General features: G+C 37.7%; 1 protein-coding gene across 1 annotated transcript; it reads left to right on the top strand.

The window, feature by feature from the left end:
- Window positions 1–173: 173 nt before the first annotated feature.
- LOC144653960 (MAU2 chromatid cohesion factor homolog) lies at window positions 174–17,123 on the top strand. The gene is made up of 21 exons (XM_078514098.1): window positions 174–1,596; window positions 1,687–1,704; window positions 2,382–2,450; window positions 2,866–2,967; window positions 3,540–3,634; window positions 4,071–4,098; window positions 5,643–5,798; window positions 6,436–6,508; window positions 7,096–7,166; window positions 7,608–7,698; window positions 8,023–8,135; window positions 8,877–8,954; window positions 9,465–9,530; window positions 10,041–10,133; window positions 12,419–12,465; window positions 13,285–13,362; window positions 13,663–13,774; window positions 14,561–14,651; window positions 15,062–15,145; window positions 15,874–15,917; window positions 16,071–17,123. Exons 1-21 carry the CDS (start codon window positions 1,330–1,332, stop codon window positions 16,167–16,169), a joined length of 1,875 nt encoding a protein of 624 aa, XP_078370224.1. The 5' UTR covers window positions 174–1,329; the 3' UTR covers window positions 16,170–17,123.
- The last annotated feature ends 2,634 nt before the right edge of the window (window positions 17,124–19,757 follow it).

Genomic DNA, 19,757 nt, shown 5'->3' with positions numbered 1-19,757 from the left:
TTGGTGGGGGGAGGAGGGGTACTTTGGGCTCGTTACTCAAGATTGCGAAGAGACTTTCAGAATTCGTTTCGCAAAACGTGGTTTTGGATTATTGTACTTTTCTTGGAAAGTGAAAAATCCGAAAATTCACTGTTCCTTATAATTTCTTCCTTTTTTTCAAAATAAAAATAGACAAACTAGAAGCTTCCCTTACACAATTTTACACTTTCCTAGAAAAATAAATGACCCTAAGATCAACGTATTGACTTTCGTTTTCTGAGGAAATTCGAATTCCACTTTTCTTCCTACAATTCAAGGCTTCGAGTACAGCCGCAGCGATGAGAGGTGGCTGTATTCGCCAGCTATTTCAGTCTACGGAATCGAATAATGAAGTCATTCCGAATTTCACGTTGCGTTATAAGAAACACAAAATTCCTGTCATTTTTGCCGTGTATTCTAGCAACCTTGGCATCTGCCCTGTGAGTGATTAATATTCTTGAGCTCAGATTTCAGTCTGTCATAGGGTGTCAGATTCATTTCAGACAAACTATACCCTGAGCGCCAGTGGATCTATTTTTAGTCTATTTTCTTTCGCGATGCTTCGCTGCAAATAAGTACCTTTCATTCGCTCCAACTTTTATATGCCGATTTTTTCCCCGCAGTTTCGCGCTATTTTTTGCCCGCATTTTCGCGTTTCCCTCGTTCCCACTTACTGCCCCTGGGTCTCCGAGGATGCTGGCACCCAGAAGTTTTCTAGCCGTTTAAAAGGGGCGTAAAATGGTTGATCAGGCTATGTTTTGTTTGCTTTTGTTACTCAACTCGGTTAGCTGATACTGAGCCGAATATGAAGCATGTGTTGTTGTCAATCTCGGCACAGGCCTTTTCCTGATCCATTCTCCTTAGTGGGGTACAGAGCGAAAAAAAGTCGACAAGCCAACCGAACGCGGTCTGTGTAGCTAGGAATCTCTCCGGCTTTCCTTTTATCCGGCTCTCTTCACTTCCCGCTTTTTCTTGCCCTCAGTGGCAGATCTGGGGGAGGGGCCCGCGCCCCTACCTTATTTTTTGGCCAAAAAGAGGCCCGAAGGGGCGAGAAAAATTATTTTCGAGAGAGGGCCCCCTCCTTATTTTAGGGCCTGGATGATCGGGGCCCCCACTTAGCTGAAGGTCTGGATCCGCTACTGCCCTTTACCCCAAAAGGACGCCTTCACGCATGCTATTGATCTCCGTTCTCTAACTAAGGAGCAAAAAAGGATTAACCATCAACAAACAAACAAAGTGAAGAAGTAATTTTTCCCGCCAACGAGTCCAATTTCATGCAAATTATTACCACGTAGTCTAGAAGCCACTGACATGATCGTGGGCGCTAACACAGCGAACAAAAACAAAATGGCGGCGGGAAGTGGTCACGATGCTTCATATGTCGGACTTTTAGGTCTAGCAGAAACCTTTAGAACATCTAATCCGCCCAAGATCAGACAATGTATACAATGCCTTCAGTCTGTGTTTCAATTTCAACCGTCGCCGGCGATCCAAGCTCGAACGCATCTACAACTTGGAAAGCTTCTTCATTCGCATACGAAAAATGTCGACATGGCGCGATCACATTTGGAAAAGGCGGTAAGTTTTAGTTTGAATTTGATTTCAATAAGCAATGATTGTCTTTGATTTTGTATGGATCATGTTGAGTGTATATATTTTGTTCTTCAGGTTGTTCAAGCACAATCTGTATCCTTTATTAACAGCTGTACAGCATGTACATTTCACTGGTGCACTAAAATTAAACTTAAGCCTTAAAATAAGCTCAATTTAATTTCGAATCGATCACATCACGTAGTAGACCTTGGAATATTTCCTTAATTCTAAGGTGATTTTTATATCTTATGGTACGTATAAACAGAGTTATCTTTTATGGCAATAATAAATAAATACAAAAAAAAACTATGGCAATGATTCCCGCTTAAGCTTATCACTCAAAATAGAAAATAACTTATGCTGGAACGTCTATATAATGCACCTATCAATGATTTGCCCCAGGATGGAGGGTGTGGGCAACTGCAGGTTTTCAAATGTCAATTTCCCTTGGGCTCCATTGAGAGTCTAATTCCCACCCTTGGCCAGACCCTCTCCACTTTCCAAGGTGGGGACCACTAAAAATTTTCACGAAGGGGACTGTTGTAGATGTCAAAATCCCCACCCAGATAGAGCTACGTTAAGTCAAATTCCCGAGGGTTGCCCCCCCATCCTGGGACAAGCCATTGATATGTGCATTACGTAGTAGACCTTGTAACACTTACCAAATTTCAAGGTGATTTTTATATCTTATGGTATGTGTAAACAGAGTTACAATGTAGCCACTGTGGCAATGATTTCCGCTAAAGCTTATGTACTTGACTCTGGGTTAGCTTGGAACTGGATTTGAAGAAATTCATCTGGAAGCCATGTGTACTTTAACAGATATTTACAAAGAACAGGTATTAAATAATTCTATGTGCATTGTACAGTAAGTTTATATATACAACTGACAGTTATTTTTATTTACAGTTAGAAATTTATTGTTGTGTGAACTGTTTTTAATTAGCTCTGTAATTTTCTGCTTATCAAAGCCAGGAAAGGTTTAATAATTAACAGCATCTTGATTAGAAAAGACCTAATTTGCATTTATTTTGCAACACATATTTGGCTGCAAAACTTGTAGTTTCATCTTCCGGTACAGTATGTCCTTTAGTTGGTTGCCATGTTAGATTATGGCAACTGTTAGAAACAGATCTGCAAGTGGGTCACAGTGTATTTAATACATGTCCCTTGGTGTAACATTAAATAAATAATTAAAAGCTATTAGTATTTAAATAATGTAATTTATTTTTAATGAATTTGATTGATTTTCAGGGTCAGTTTCATCTTTCAAAGTCTTCTTTACGCCAGGCACTTGAAGTGTCTCATGCAAGCATTTTGCCTTTCTGGCAATTCAAAATCACTTTTCAATTAGCGGTAAGTTGTAAATGAGAAGAGAACACAATCCTTTTTAAACAATTTACATTTAATAGGTACTTTATCAGGGATAGACATCGGTATACCTCTTAAATAACCTGAATCAATATCTATGATATGTAGTACAGTGTATATAGACACAAGTCTATACATTAGCTAGGCCATTGCACCTCTCATTTTTTCAAGTGGCATCACAGCAGGCTTTTGGCCAGGTGGGAGTCCAGGAGTCCTATGGACGGCCACTTATCACAGAAATTTAATATGAACTACATGTACTGTATACAGAGGTTTTTTTCAGCAAATTTGGAAATTTTTAGACACCTTTGCACTCATAACTGCAGAAAAACACCTTGCATGCTCCTCAGGTCCCCCTATGGGGACAAAATCAGGCCTTATAAAAATTTTGGACTCCCACTTTTTATATCCTGGCTAAAAGCCTGCATCACAGTAACTGTGATAAACTCCTTTGGTACAAGTCAACCACTCCAAGTGGCAGACTTAGTAGGATCTAAATTCTTATGTTGTACATGTGAGCCTTATGATCTTCATCATGCTGTGGTATTGTTTCTCAGGATGTGCATGCCAGTGACAAAGAACTAAAAGCTGCAACAGAAGTTCTTGAAATGGGAGAGAGATTTGCTGAGCAGTGCGGCTCACATTATATGAAGTAAGAATTTAACTGTTCTTTGTCATTCTTACGTTGTAACAACCCTCCAAGTTAAGACCATTTTAATTAGTCGCCATGGAGACTAAAATTTTGGAGCTGCATGGTGTCTAAATTGGAACAGAAGTTGCCAGCCTGGCGACTAAAACTGAGAAGAAGGATAAAAAACATTTACCTAAATTTAGTGATTAATTTTTTTTACTGGCGACCAAACTTGAGCAGTCGGTAAGTTAAAAAATAAACTTGGAGGGTTGTGTAAACAGACTAATTTATATTTCACAGTTTACAGTTGTAGACAAATTAGGTGATCAATGTTATGGCAGGATATGATTGGGGAATTATGATCATGCCAGAAATAAAAAACATGGTTAAATGTTCATATCTTTACTGATTGAAGCACATTCTTACCTTGAATTTTTTCTTATTCTTTTTTTTTCAGGTGCCTGTTCGCACTGACAAGAGCTTTGGTAAGTAATAAAAACGAATCCTTGGCGTCATATGTAATTAAAATGCCAAGTTGGTTGTAATATATACACATTAAGATAAGATAAGGTAAGATAAGATAACTTTATCTATACACGGTTTTTCCATCAGTCAATTAAGTTACTGGACTATCTACCTATCTAACTAGCTACAAAAATTTAATAACAACAAATTCAAAATAACAAAAGAAAAGTCTGCTTTTCATGGAGGCCGTGTCTAAAATTTACTTAAAATTTAGATATTACTTTAAACTGTGCCGACTTAATTTAGATTTGAAATCGGCCAGTGAAGATGCTTGTCTTAGGTCTACAGGTAAGTTGTTCCACAACTGAGCTCCACTGTACGAAAAACTTTTCTTGAGATAATCAGTTTGAGGTTGTGGAAGAACTAATTTTGGTATTCCTTAAACGATAAGCACTAACATCGTCACGATATACGAATCTTGATCTCAGATAAACAGGAGTCATACCATGTAATGTTTTATACATTAGGATAGACTTCTGTTCCAATCTTTGATAATAGAGGTTTCGCCACCCCAGTGTCCAGAACAAATCATCTAAATTACTATCATAGCTCGCAGACATTAGGGTACGAGCTGCGCGGTTTTGAAGCCTTTGCAGTTTTTCAGCAAGGCCCTTGTGTCAGCTTCCCCACAGTACGTTGCAATAATCAAATTGTGGTTGAATAAGGCCACAGGATTGTCAGTCACAAGATGTGCAACCCTCATTTAACAAAGTCAATTACTGGGTATTACCGGTAGATGAATTTATTTATTAGCACTGATATCCCATGCATGGTCGATTAAATATTAATTATCAAGACCACAAAATAAATCTAAAATCTAAATTTAACAATTTATTAAATATTTGGCTCTAGGTTTGATCTATTTATAAATAGCCTACAAATTAATGTTTTAGAATTCAAATTAAATTTTTGTGGAAATGATATGTTCAGTGGAATTTCAATTTCTCGAACCTCAAAGGGAAACAAAAAATAACGAGGATAAAATTCAGGCATTTGACTTTGTAAAGTCAATCCATGGGAAATGACTTTTGGAATTCGACTACATGATAATTATTTGGTGAGCAGGGATAGCACGTTGCTGAGAGCATCTCTTCCCACCAGTGTGGCCCGGGCTCGATTCCCAGACCGTGGACGTGGGTTGAATTTGTGGTCAATTCTCGACCTTGTTTTGAGGGTTATTTTTCTCCAGGATCTCTGGTTTTCCCCCCTCCGCCAAAAACAAACACTAAAAATAAATATTTAAAATTCCAATTTGATGGGGAATCTAAGGTTTGACACTTAAATATATGTATATATGATTGTATATATTTTCAGATTTATTAAACTTTATTTAAATTTTGGCTGGTAAATTTGATTGGTAATTACCGATCACCGGCCTTTATTTCCAACCTTGGATATAATTTGAATATTGATTTTGTAGGTCATCATGTTTAAAAGTTCTGTCCTTTCTATAGTTTTGGGACAAAGACTTGTTAAGTGCTGTTATTGATTCTTCTCTACTCAGGCATTTTTGATCATGAAAGAGCTGAACCATGCAAATGCCATTTTAACCATGATCGGCAGTTTCCTTGAGAGGTGGAACATTTCCACGTTTCAGCGGGAATCAATCCAAGTGTTTTACTTGCTGCTGAAAGTGTGGAACTTTCTAACATTGGGACAGGTACACTGTATAGAATTACACATTTTGAGATAAATTTTGTATGATCATAATGTGTAAAATCCTGACTTAAGGATGAACAAGCATTTCTAAGATTCTTAATAATTATTTTTAATTTGTAAAATGTATAAACTATTCATGAGGGTGCAAATTAATCCAAAGTTAGTAGAGGAGATCTTTACCAACTATGATCAATCCCAGCACTGTATTCAGGTCACATGTACACAACTGTAAATGCCAATACAAATCAAACAATAGAAATTAACTTTTGATACAAACTCCTGCTCAGCTAGTTAGCATTAACTTTTGATACAGATCTCTACCGAATTGCATAACATTTCTTTGCATTCAATTCATTGTTTTCATTTCACAAGTAGAATAAAATATTCACGTCCGATCTGTATGGCCATTTAGAACTCCCGCTCATATTAATTTTATCTATTACATAAATATATTCAATAAATATGTTACCCCCATTCATATACCGGTAATATGAAATTAATAAACTGTCCCCCAGCCCCACTCAAGGGACTTCCCTCCACTGAAAATCAACAAGGGACAGTTAAGGTGACACATTAAAATGGAAATGGATAAAGGTGACTGTTTGTTTACATGTACACGTGTGTATCTTCTGTTTCAGGCAAAAAGTGTGAGACCGCACCTAAAACAACTGCAGCAATCAATACAGATGTTAACAACACTCCATATGGATGGTAAAGTTATGCCAAGCTTGTTTGAATTTACAGTATTTAACAGAATTTAACTATTTTTGCTGTATGCCAGATATAGGGTAATTGTGAAGAACAGCTCCCGCTAACCGACTGTCGGTCAACTGTTGGCTGACATGTTACCAACAGACTACCGACAGGTTACCGACAGTTTCCCAAAACAGAAATTTTACTGTAAAATTAAACTGAGCAGTAAAGACAGAAGTAAACCCGGCCAACAGACGACCGACAAACGAGCTCACTGTTCTTCACAATTACCAGATATAGTGAGTACAGTGTATACATGTGTTGTTTTGATATTCTGAATAAGTTTAATTTGGTCCCTTAAAGGGCTGTTGTCAGGAGTTGACGATGCAACAACCTGATTCAGTCAACTTTACAACCAGACGGCAGACAAATTACTAGTATATCGTGTCATTTCACTAGACTCTGGAGATGGCTTCTGAGTACTCAGTTTGTCAAAATGTCAGTCTCCAACAACAGTTGCTTCAAGATAACCCTCGCGCATCGGGCAGTCATGTTGTGAACTACAGTATTGTGTGGGTTCAAGCTGTTTACATTGTCCATTGCAGAATCACAAATCCATGAGGCTGAACAATTTGAATGGCTCACCAAGGAGCATCTTTGTGTCTTGGTATATTTGGTACGAAATATCATTCAGTCTGTATTTCACTGCTACATAAACAACTAATACCCACGGAGCTGACTCATCCCCAGTCGTCTTTGAGTCCGTCTTGAGTCGACTGCTGAGCACGGAGGGAATCAGTCAGCCCACGGAGTATAGAAATCATACGTTTTTCGGACCTTGCCTGTGGTCGAAGTTAAATGCAAGCATTAAAATCGAGACATTCCTAAAAAGATTCAAAGAAAGCATCACCAATAGGAGAAAAGACCTGAGTGGCTTAATTCAAGGTCACACATGCATGTCAGTCATTACAGTAGCAAAGGTGTCGTATTGTAATAAGATTATTAGGAAGCTGATATACCTTAGATAGTTGTTTATTTAAAAACCCACCTGCAGAAAAAGAAAGGAATTTAAGAAAACCAAGTTCTTATTAACATTCTTTGCTCCTTTGATTTGCAGGTTACAGTAATGCACTCCATGTATGCAGGGTACATGGAAAAGGCGATCAGATACAGTGAGAAGGCTCTTCTTCAAGTGGATCGGTTAAAATGTGAGCATAATATCATAATATTTGTAAATAACATGTATCTGGTACAAGTTGTTATTAAAAAAAGTCAAATAGTTTACCTTATATAGTAATTTCTGGATGTACAGTACTGCTCAAAAGTAAGTTACCACCCTCTCGTGAGACAAGATTCTCGTCTCGCGAGAGAGTTTCTCGAAACGAGACGAGAGGTGGTAACTTACTTTTGAGCGGTACTGTACAGTTGTATATCTTACAGTGAGTAATAAATCCTGCAGAACATAAAATATTATTATATAACTGTTATTTTTAATTCATTCAGAAAAATTGACAATGTGTTTCTTTCCAAAGCTGCTAGCTCAAGCTCAGGACTACCACTATTGTCAACGTTTAAACTAGTGCTTCTAGAACACATGATCCTCTGTAGAATGGTCCAGGGACAGATGCCACAGGCTATAAAAGAGGTAAATGAAATCACTTGTTATTAATAATAATAAATGACTGTGAGTCAGATACCAGTCAGAGTTATTTCATGCAATGCACTAAACGCTCTCCACCTAGGATTTCGGTTTCTATAGACCAAGTAAAACAATGCTGGGACGAGAAGGAGGAGGGGGGAATTAAGTAACCCAGTTATGGTTGACTTGATCTCATTTAAGGGGTGTAGTAAATATTACTCCTAGCCATTGGCCTCTATGCTTGAATGCAGACTTCCAAGGCTGTGCTCTAAGAAAAATTACAAGGAGCCCAAAGGTTCCAGGCTATGAGATCCAGGGTGCCCAGCATAAAGCTTATATGAAAGAAATAAGATTATCTGGTCGCCCAAAGACAAAAGTTAGTCGCGTGAGGCACCCGGGTACCCTTAGAGCACAGCCCTGACTTCTACATTTTTACCTATTCAGTGCTGTCATTAATAACTTTTTAAGCAGCAGTTTCATTGATTAAGTTACCCATAGCATTTTAGTCTGTATGCAAGCGTAACATAACGCCATTCGACATCTTTACCTGTAACATCGAGTGAACACTGCCGTAACAGGTGTTACGTATTACGGCCCTTAATGACAGGCCTGCCTATTTACTACTAAGCTATCACAGTGTCTCTCTCATCCCAAGATTTATATAAACTGCCTTTTTCGAAGGTTCCAAAGGTGCTATACAGAGTAAATGACATAATAAATAAAACAATGACTTGTCATATTTTTTAGATTTCTCAAGTTTACCAATTTGCTCAACATGATGGAAAGTTTTTGACAACTCACCAATCTGTTGTACATACTCTTCTGGTGAGTTAAATGGATTTTTTGTTCCTTATTTAGATACATTTTTAAAGAGTACTACAGAAACAGTGACCAAAAATAAAATAAAAATTACAACTTTTATGTGTGCACTGTGGACAAAGTCATGTACTGTACTTGTATGTATAGACATAGCCAGGAGGCATGGTTGTTTTACACGTATGTTAAGATGATGATGATGATGATGACTGATGATGATGATAAGAATGACAAGGATGATAATGCATGTACATTTATTTAGTACCCCTCTGTATATCTGGAACTCGTTTACCTCAGATCCCCTGTCATCTCAAACAAATTTTAAGACAATAGCACTACTTTCTGAAAAATTGGTTATCTCAACTCTCCGCTATCTCAAGTTTGGGGTTTGCTTGACTAAAAAGTTAACCTGATTTGACTTAAACTTTCTCAATAGTTAATACAGCCGTACTGTAAGTACTATTAATAATTAAAATGGCGTATTTGTTGGAATTGCATTTGAGCTTCACGATTTTGCAGGGTTTGTATGCAATGTCCATGAATCTGATGGATTCAGCCTTGGCACAGTTTAATACAGCTTTAGAGGTAAAGGAACTGTAAATAAACTTTGCCTAAAAACTGTCACTTACATCAACATAACACAACAACAAGACATACACATTGTTTCATGTACGTTGCTTAACAATTTTAAACTTTGGTGGAAACTGTGGACTCTAAATGTAGTTGATTCTCATTTGTGGGATTCTGAATGAAGGGGTGGCAAAAGGTAAATGCAAGACTTTGTAAGATGGCGAGACTATAAAAATTATGTATCATATGAGCCCAAGTCTTTCTTAGCCTTGCAAAAGAAATCGAGACTCGGAGACTGTGTTGTGAAAGAAATCTAGTCAGCAAAAACCCACAATATTTGACTATAATTCTGCAGGACATTTTTTGAAGGACCAGTCACCACCCATAAAAAAGTATCACTTCTAAAACATTGATACCTAGAGCTAGGCCTTTTGGCCATACAGCCCTAAATAATTCTGAAAGTCAGATTTTATGTCTGCTGATTTTAAAAACCACATGACTGACAGAGATGTTTTGCTCTTGCAGACCTGTGGTCAACCAGAGCTCAGGAATTTTATCGGTTTAAATCTGGCAATTATTTACATTCGTTCTGGAGTGGGAGGCAGTAGAGGAATTGAGGTGTGTAACAATAAAATAATCAGAACCATTCCTGGTAAAAAACAAAAACAAATAAAAAATAAATTGTTAAATGTGTACCAAGCTTCTAGAACGCCTACAAGGCTAAATAATTGGGGACACACAAGATCAAATTGACGAAGGGTGAAACTCAAGAGCCCAGTAAAAAACCCTCGAAGCAAGGATGGGAACCAACATCAAACTCGAACCACATATGACATAGTGTCCAGTATTCAAACCCAGGTCACATTCATTGGTGGGAGGCAAGAGCTCCCATGACTGCGCCATTCTGGCTCCCTAGTTACATTCGAATCTTGCATTACTGACAGACAACTGCAGTGCTTAATACAGATACTATCTGGATCTACCTATGATGTGCAAATAAATTAAATGTAGTTTGACTGCCAGAACAGACATTAAAATAAATGAAGGCTTAAGCGCAAGAAACGTACTTTGTGTTTTGGCCAAATTAAAAAATTGTCACAAACAACTCCAAATTTCGCACGCAAGTTCGTTTACGTGTGCTTAACATTGATCTGTATTCAAATTCGCTGAACCTCGCTTCGTTTTTTAGAAATTACGTATGCAAAGAACAAAGGCGTTTTGCAAAGCTTACGTTCTCCACAGTCAGCCAGCAGCATGAGTTTTCGACACATCGCGTGTAAATCTTTCCTTCTTGCGTTCTTTAACTGTCTGGGGAGGTTGAAAAACGTGTCAGAGCCATGCTTTTTAGTTCCTAGCCACCATTTTTGAGGATTCGCTTTACGAAAAGGACTGGATAACACATTGTGACGCGATGTCACCTGATAGGTGTCACGTGAGAGGAAAGAGAGAAAAATAAAATGGCCGTTTGTTCCTGAAAATCATTTGAAGCCTTTGGTTAGTTTTAGCGTAAGTGCGGCTGCCAGGTGGTTGAAGGACATCATTAAGTCTGAATACCCGTAAGTTTACAGCATCGCTCGAAGAACTGAGTGATGTTTCTGCCTTTGTTTTGTACAACAGCGCTGTTTAGCGCTTCGGAAAAAACGTTGCAAACAAGGTAGTTTTGAGCCTGGCCGCACAGAGAGTCTAAAACAAGAGGTTTCTTGCCGGGAACTTCGTCAACGCGAGTTTTACAGGGTCCGCTTGGGTTCTGCCGCGACAAAGTTGCCGAGAAGTGACCTGGTTTTATATGTTCCCCAGGGCACCTTCCCTTCGCAAAATATTTTCTGTGTCTCATTAAATATTCATCAATCAATCTATTGATTCGTGCGAACGAAAACCTCATAAGTTTATCTTGTTTTTGCGGGATTTTGTAGATGTGTGATGATGTAAGGAGTGGAGATAGAAGTGAGAGCAAGACAGCGGCACTCAACTGAAAGCAAAACTAGTATAATGTGACAACACAAGCAAACATATTCAATCAACAATCAGTCTTTATTTATTTCACTTTCACCTCGGCAAATTACAGCTAACGGTAACACTAAACAGAGTAAAATAGTCTTGCCCAAAACAACAAAAACTAGCTAACCGCAAGCAGACTGCAGAAAAGCTAGCTGCAAGCAAACTGGCGTGAAAGCTTACTGCATTAAAAGCGCGATCTATAAAAGGTTGAGGCTGACTCTGATCCTAAACTTAACTTGAAATGGCTTAACTCCCTAATCCCTTGGGGTTAGTGTTAAACTTTTTTTTTTTTTTTTTTTTTTTTGCGTTAGGGCTAGGCTTTTGCATTAGGGCTAAGTCTGTAACCCTAATCTGAAACTCTAACCCTGACCCTACGGCCTTGGGGTTACCTTTTGCGTTGGGGCTAGGACTGTAACCCTAAAAATTTAGCTGACTTCATCGTCTTGAGAAACAAAAGGTTTCCTTTGTTTATCGTTTGTAAAAGAAAAGTCAAAAGACGCCGCGCAAGCAAAAACCTTGTCTTTTTGCATGTGTTATTTTTTGAAAAAGAAGGAAAGACCAGCAAAATTAAATACAGGGCAGTGTTGAGCACACGTAAACGAACTTGCGTGCGAAATTTGGAGTTGTTTGTGACAATTTTCAATTTGGCCATTTTTTTTTTTGCTATGTTAGTTGTGATAATAGTGCCCCCCCCCCGTGTAGTTTAAAATTACGTCCCCCCCTTTTCGAGGGCTAAACACAAAGTGCGTCTCTTGCGCTCACGCCTTCAAATGTATTTATTAGCAAAATGAGCTAGGTACCATAAAAATAAATAACATTGTTGATTTATACACTTAAAACATCTCTCTCCTGATTAGTTTTTTTTATTGCCCAGAGTTTAACTTTCTTTCTTTGATTGCTTGCAGCTTCAAAATCTTTTGGCCAAGATAAGACCAGATCAGCTTCCCACATGGTAATTTAAGACAATTTTTAATAATGATGCTTCAAATTAATTTACAAAATAAATTATAATGAAATTAGAGTACATTCACTGTAAACCCTCACCTGTTTAAGTAAATAATATTTCAAATTTTCCCATTGGCAAACTTTATCTACAGTAACTTGTGGTTGCATCAGATGAAGAAAATGTCATTTTGAATTCTTGTTTGCAAACTTCTGAATATGGGTGATCTTTTGTTTCAATAGTTGTTTTATTTTTAAGTATATTTTATTTTGTCATCATCTTAAAAATTACAACCAAACCCCTTGTAAGTAGTTTCCCTTGGGACCAAAAAGTTTCCATATAAGAGAGGAGAAAAAAAAAGTGTCAAAGTGTTGTGTGTGTCGGAATAGACACACAACGATTTTTTTTCTCCCTAAAATATGCTCACCTGTAAGCGACATTGAGCAAATAATACAGTCAACTCTTGCCTTGCGGACACCCCGCTATTGCGGACACTCGCTATGACGGACAAAATCCTGATCCCCGGGGAATAAGGTTTGACTGGAAATGACTCCCGCTATTACGGACTCTCACTATAACGGACACGAAACGACGTCCCGAGCGTGTCCGCTATAACGAGAGTTGACTGTAATTATAAGCCCTGGGGCTTATTTAGGGTTTTTGCAGTATGTGACTGGGAACATGCATGTCGACATGTCTCCTTACGGGAGGTGTCCACCTAGGAGAGATGTCAGTTAGTGGAAATTTGTCTGTAATCAATCACCTCTTCAAGATGTAAATTAAGAATTGATTGACATGTCTTGATCAATGTTCTTACTTTGTCTCCAGTTCCCACAGTCATCAAGCAGGTTATTACTATATCAGAGGATTGCAGTCGTTCTTTGAAACACGTTTCATGGATGCCAAGTTAGTCAACTGTTTTATTGTACATGTAAAAAAGTCTGTGAAAGGCTTCAAGTATCCAAACAAAGAGTAATGAGACTGTTAATTAAGCATGCAGGATTGTTTCAAAATTACCTTAAAAATTAAGTGAATTTCTCATGTAGGTGCTTCAACCATTCTTTTCATAACCAAACATAATTATTTAAATTAAAAATTGAAAGTTGTAATGCCAGTGATGTTGTGGAAAGAATAAATTGTAAGTCTCTGTGATTATAACAATTTGACTTGTTTGATACAAATTCATTTTTTTTTTCTGCTTGACAGAAAATACTTACGTGAAACTTTGAAGGTGGCTAATTCAGAAGACCTAAACAGACTGACAGCTTGTTCACTGGTCTTACTAGGAAACACATTTTTATCCCAGGGGATAACACAAGTATGTGGTCATGATTGTTGTTCTTGTTGTTTCAAGCAGTATGTGTACATGTATACAGAAGATAGTTCCAGTGTAGTTTTGATAAACAGTTTTTTATCAAACTTACACTTTTTTAAGAAAAATCAAAAACCTGTTAGTATGATATCTAATCTTTTATCTAATCTATTATAGATTAAAGTGATGTAATGAAATCTTCTACCTTGACACACCATTTACCTGAGATTTTTTCAGTTTACATATATACATCCACAGACTTAGAGATATGTCATCATCACTTTGTTTACCCTCGGATTTGAAGAGTAGCTTATATAGCTAATATCTCCGAGCATTTCACAGTAAGCACAGTACAACGGGCAAAGACCAGACCACAACACCGGGAACTCCATGCCCTACACTTAACGATAAGTGTGTGGGTTCTTTTACGTCCCCTGCTGACCATAACACTGAAGATGCAGGAGACGGGGCCTACGGTTTATCGTCCTTATCCGAGAAGACTAGAATATCTAACCATTTGTAGATGTAATTGCAAAGGCAGCATATTCTCCTCAGTTATTTTAAGACCTTGAGTGTTGGTCTGGTCTGGGACTCGAACCCGAGACCTCCCGCACTGTAGTCCGTCGCTCTGCCAACTGAGCTAACCGGTCGGCGGTACCTATAAGACCAGGAATTGACATGGTGAAAAAACATGACCCCTTCAAGGAAACATATGATTTCCATTCAGAGGATCCAAGAAGGGCTGTTTGTAAAAATAATTAATGTTTCTTTACACTTATTGTTATTTTGCAGGAAGCTCTAGACATGGCGTTGCCTGCAAATCAACTAGCTGGCCGGATACCTGATGCTTACATTCACATGTGGGCAGCGTCACTTTTGAGAGGTGAGGAAACTACATGACTGTAGAAGACCAGACACTTAAATAAAGTTCTTATTATCATTATTATTATATTATGTATTTTATATTTTAAGAGAGGGGTGAATAGGGGTAAGGATGATCCACGGATCCGTGCTATTTTTTGACCAAATCCAATAATCCGCTCATTTTTCTTTCTAATCTGAATCCAAGTTACTTAAAAAAACTTTGAGTGGTATGGTTTCACTGCTGGCAGTGGACAGTAGATGTTGGTGTTTGCCAATTTTTAAGAAGTTTCGCTTCATTGCTTGTTTTAGCAACAATTCCGCCAACATACTGACAAAGACAAAGACGAGCAGTGTGAGGGAATACAGGGGGCCTTCTGGTAGCATGGTATATCGTCTGCACAATCATTAATCGCGATTTTTCTTAAACAGATTTATATGGAGTAATGGGTGACCCTGTCTCTGCCAGTGAATATTATCAACTACATAACAGCTACACCAAGCAACTCTTGGATAGTAAGTCAGCATTAAGCCCGGGCCAAACGAGGATGAGAGTTGATGAGAGATCATTTCTAGCTCTCCTTTGGTATGGAACTCTCATCGACTCTCATGCACTCTAAATGACTTTAAATGTGGTCAAATTTTTCACGAGAGTCGATGAGAGTTTGACGGACTCTCGGTCTCGTTTGGCCCAAGTTGATGATAGTCGATGAGAGTTGACGAAAACTCTCATGAAAGTCAACTCTCATCAACTCTCATCTTCCTTTGGCCCGGGCTTTAGATAATGCCAACTTCATATAAAAATATTCGTATACCAGTAATTTAAGAGTATATAATATTTTCTTAGACTCGTTAGACAAATTCAATCTTTTATTGTGTATCAGTTAAACTAAAGAAAACAAAGTTAAAAAAATTACTATATTTAAAGAGGAAGCCAAATCAGCTCTAGCTGGATTTCGGGCTGGTCCTCTATCCAGGTCGAATTGGAATTTGGTAATGTTGGTTTTTTCAGGGGGAAGGAGAACCAGAGAACCTGGAGAAAAACCCTCAGAGCGAAGATGAAAACCAACAACAAACTCAACCCACGTGTGACGCCGGTTCCAGGAATAAAAAAACCTGGTCCACATTGGTGGGGGCAAGCGCTCTCACCCCTGCGCCATCCCTGCTCCCACAAAGTTTAAGTTTGAGGTTATTAACAGGTTTTCCCTGTAAGTGACTGAACAACATGTGTCTCATTCTTCCAGATCATATGCAAGCCAGTCAGATGCCAGAACACAGACTCATTGAGGTAGCCATTGTCTCAATTTTTTATCTTTATCTTTGTTGGGTTGATGGTGACATCAACCCGCTACCATTATTAATATGTAAAAGTGCAGTTGAACTACCGGTATATCACAATTTTTTGTCCTTTTGCTTAAATTCAATTTTGTTTCTTTCTTAGTGGGTTGGCGGCATCAGCCCATCACGGCAATCAGCTACGAAGCAAACAGCTGGACTGTTAACAACCTTCCCTCAGGCTGGACCTAGTAGTATGATGTAATGCATGTGTGAACACTACAAAAGTGAAAGTCAGATAAACCAATCTGAAATTTTCTTTTGACAAAGTCACATTAAGTTAATATCTACTTTGGAATTTGGAATTGTTAGCATAACTTCTATGGTGTCATAGCAACCAGCTGCTTCATGTGCAGACTGCTGAAGTTGCTAGCGAGAGCTGTTATTACATTAGTAACGTCGCCATTGTCATCATCAGTGTCATCACTATCGTCGTTTAATTTATAAACAGTGGTGTACTTGGATCTGCAAATTGCAGGATTTACGGATGGAGCAGTGGATTGGAGCTGTCAGTTATTGTGAAATTATAGACATTGTTTTGGACGTATCTGGATAACAAACTATGGTGACCATATTAGTTTACAATGAAGCCTTTGTAGCACATTGATGAACCATTATTATATTGTGGACAATACCAACAGCTTCATCGAATGAATTATGCAAAGTTATCACCTGTACAGTGGCCATGGTTAAGGAACAGTTATCCTGGTCACTGATATCGTCACAGAACTGCGATCTTTATTGTCAAATTTTTATTATTCGAAATGATTTTTTACTTCAAGCCATGGAACGGCTGACTACTGAATTATTGCAGAACTATCATGTGGAGCCTTACATGTGCGCGCGCGTGTGTGTTGGCCTGCATTGGCATATCATGAAAACTTGACATCTCATATGAAAAACAAGGACTTGTTATATAAGTAGTGTAAATAATTGTACATATGTTTAAAGGGGCCATGTAATATGCCCAAATCCTTTTTACTTAGGCTTTACTTTTTTAACAAAGTAAATATAATAAGTGACCAGTGAATTCTGCTAAGTTAAAAAGCATACTATTTATTTTTTAGTATTATTTTGGACAATGTTTTCCTTTTCCTTTAATACAAGCAAAGTGTAATCATGGAATATCTCTTTCCACTATCAAAAATTGTCAAGAAAATATAGAAAAAAATTAAGCAAGGGAATTTTTTCTTTTTTTTCTTTTTCCCCCCCCCCCCCCCCCCCCCCCCCCCCCCCCCCCAACTTGGTGTACATGTACCACCAAGTTCTGAGTCAGCCTAACATTAACGTGTATGACAGTTTAAGGAGAATAAATTTTCCTTGGGTGTCTTAGGCAATTCACAGCTTTATCTATATAATTGTGATGTTTAGATCTAACTTTGAAAGTTAATAGTAATTTATTTTTCAGTGTCATTTCATAATCTGCCTTGTCCCCAGGCGTCCTCCTCCTTGGTCATGCACAGTTTCCTTGGCATTGTGGGACTGATGTGCATGGTTTGCTTGGCATTGTGGGCCTGATAACCATCAACCCCCTCCTCCCTGTTTTCCCGCCTCAACCGTCTGGCGGGTCCATGCCGAGGCAGCTTCATAATGATGTTCTCCATAAGCAATGCTGAACCCATCTTTCTCACAACAATTTCTGTTTCTAAAGGTCATGTTACATAAGGGAATTTTCCTTGCATCTTGCAATGCATTGATGACAACTGAGAAGCATTCCCAACTTATGATATGCTTATTGGCAATTATCATCTTGGAATTTGCCAGGAGCAAAGGCTGCACTCTTATTGGCTCATTTTAACAAAACTGTGTTGCAAGTTGTAATTCACATGTAAAACCGGCAACTTGTCTCACGATGTTGCAAAAAGTAGAGTATACTGTTCTACTTTTTTGCAACTCGCAACACAACATTTTGTTGTATATTTTGCAGGTTGCAAAAATAGTATGGTACACGGTAAACTTTTTGGGCCACTGCCAGTTGCAAGGAAAATTTCCTAGTGTAACATGGCCTTACATTGCAGCAGAACTGTCAGGAAATTCCAAAACCAAGCAATAACCAATTGGAGGCATAGATGACTGTACAACTATGCATTAGTTAGCATCATGGAAGTTTTTGAATTAAACTCAGAAATCTCTTTCGCAGTGGAGTAATGCCCAATTCCCTCAATGGTACGTGCTTGAGGGAAGCAGGTATTTAGTGCCGGAAAGGAGATTATGTTTTCATGGGCATGTTGCCATGGTAACTCCATCCATTATTGATTGGCCAAATGAAACAGAACTTAACAGAGTGGTAAAAAAAAAAACTGTCAAAAATCACTCATTACAAACTTTGTTGACCTGTAAAAGAGTGTTGCGCGCATTGCTGTAAAATAAGTACAAAGGTGACATTTCACTTGTAACAAAGTCTAACCTGCAAGTATACAGTTGAATCCCGATAACTCAAACCCTCAGTAACTTTAATTACTCTACCCTTGATAACTCAAACTCCCAATATCAAGAACCTTTTTCGATTTCCCTTGAAGGTTTGAGTTATCGAGATTCGACTGTATATACCAAGTGAACAATGGTATTGTTTCAGTGAATTTATGCACTGCAGCTGTTGGTTATAAGGTTCAGGATGAAGTAAATTTAATTTATCTATCAATAAATCTCACATTTGTAATCACTTACTATACGGCAGTAACTTAACCAAGTATTTCAATTAATGTACCCTGGGTACCAGAGGATTTTTTTTGTGTGTGCACAACGGAATACTTAAGACTTGACAGAAACCAGAAACCAAACATGAAAAGCCGGTGGCACCCAGGGTACAATTAATTAATCGTGAACTTGCTTCTAAAGGATTATCTTGAGTTTTGCATTTTTGAAAATCTTGTTAATTGACTTGGAGCAAGGCTCATAAATTTTTGTTGGTATGCAAGAAATCCACAGTTCTGTAATATAATGTCCTAATTAATACCAAGCTATTTAGCAAAAGTATTTTGTTAGTATCACTAGACACCAATAAGATCTTGAAACCCACTAAATTTAATATTTCCACTTACAATATAATTCAATACATTGTCTCACAGACAGGTGACTGAGAGCACAAAAAACTAATAATTAATAATCACAATAGGGGGATAGTAAAGGTTATTAACATTATGGGGTTATGGAGGCAGGAGAAAATCTGTGCAAGCCTTTATCCTTCATTTTGCATGCCACTGTTGCAATTTATTGGTGCACAAAAAATCTTGGTCCCTAAAAAAATTACTGTTAACATGTTATCTAAATTGACAAGAATTTTTTTAGCATTTCCCATATTTCAAAATTTCAAAATATTATGCTTCTCATCAAGAGAAATCTATTGTTAACAATATTGATTACTGTCAACAGAGGTGCACTGTTCATTGTATGGTGACCTTGAGGGACTTTTCTAAAAATAAAAACAGCTGAATTTATTTTATTTTTTTCTAAATGCCTTCAAAAAGACCGTATTTTATAATTAATTTTTGCCCCAAGACATTTGATTCCTAATCAGGCTTATCAGACGAAATTGATGCGGTTTTCATGGGGTTTTATTATTAATTGGTCTTATTTTACGTGAATTTTTTTTGTTTTCTAAAGTTTGCTTAATTATTTCGTGAGGTATAGATACTTTTTTAGTTAGTTTTTCGGTCCAGGATAAGATTTTTTATCTAATGATCTTTTAAAACGAGGTTGTCTTGTCTTGCTTGAAAGCTAAAGTCAATTTATAAACAAAACATTTTTAGTGTCATATAGAACTTCTAATGCGCGAATTATTTTTTCCTGCCAC

Source organism: Oculina patagonica, chromosome 1 (genome assembly GCF_052425735.1).
Source record: "Oculina patagonica isolate OP01 chromosome 1, crgOcupat, whole genome shotgun sequence".
In the NCBI taxonomy this organism is placed as follows: Eukaryota; Metazoa; Cnidaria; class Anthozoa; order Scleractinia; family Oculinidae; genus Oculina; species Oculina patagonica.
This window is presented reverse-complemented; position numbering and strand designations above follow the sequence as displayed.

What these genes read in the sequence shown, in the direction of transcription:
- LOC144653960 (XM_078514098.1), top strand. Translation starts at nt 1,330, where the DNA reads ATGATCGTGGGCGCTAACACAGCGAACAAAAACAAAATGGCGGCGGGA. An exon ending in TGCCACAGGCTATAAAAGAG is followed by an intron (nt 8,136 to 8,876) that starts GTAAATGAAATC and finishes CATATTTTTTAG; the next exon opens with ATTTCTCAAGTTTACCAATT. An exon ending in GGCAGCGTCACTTTTGAGAG is followed by an intron (nt 14,652 to 15,061) that starts GTGAGGAAACTA and finishes TTTCTTAAACAG; the next exon opens with ATTTATATGGAGTAATGGGT.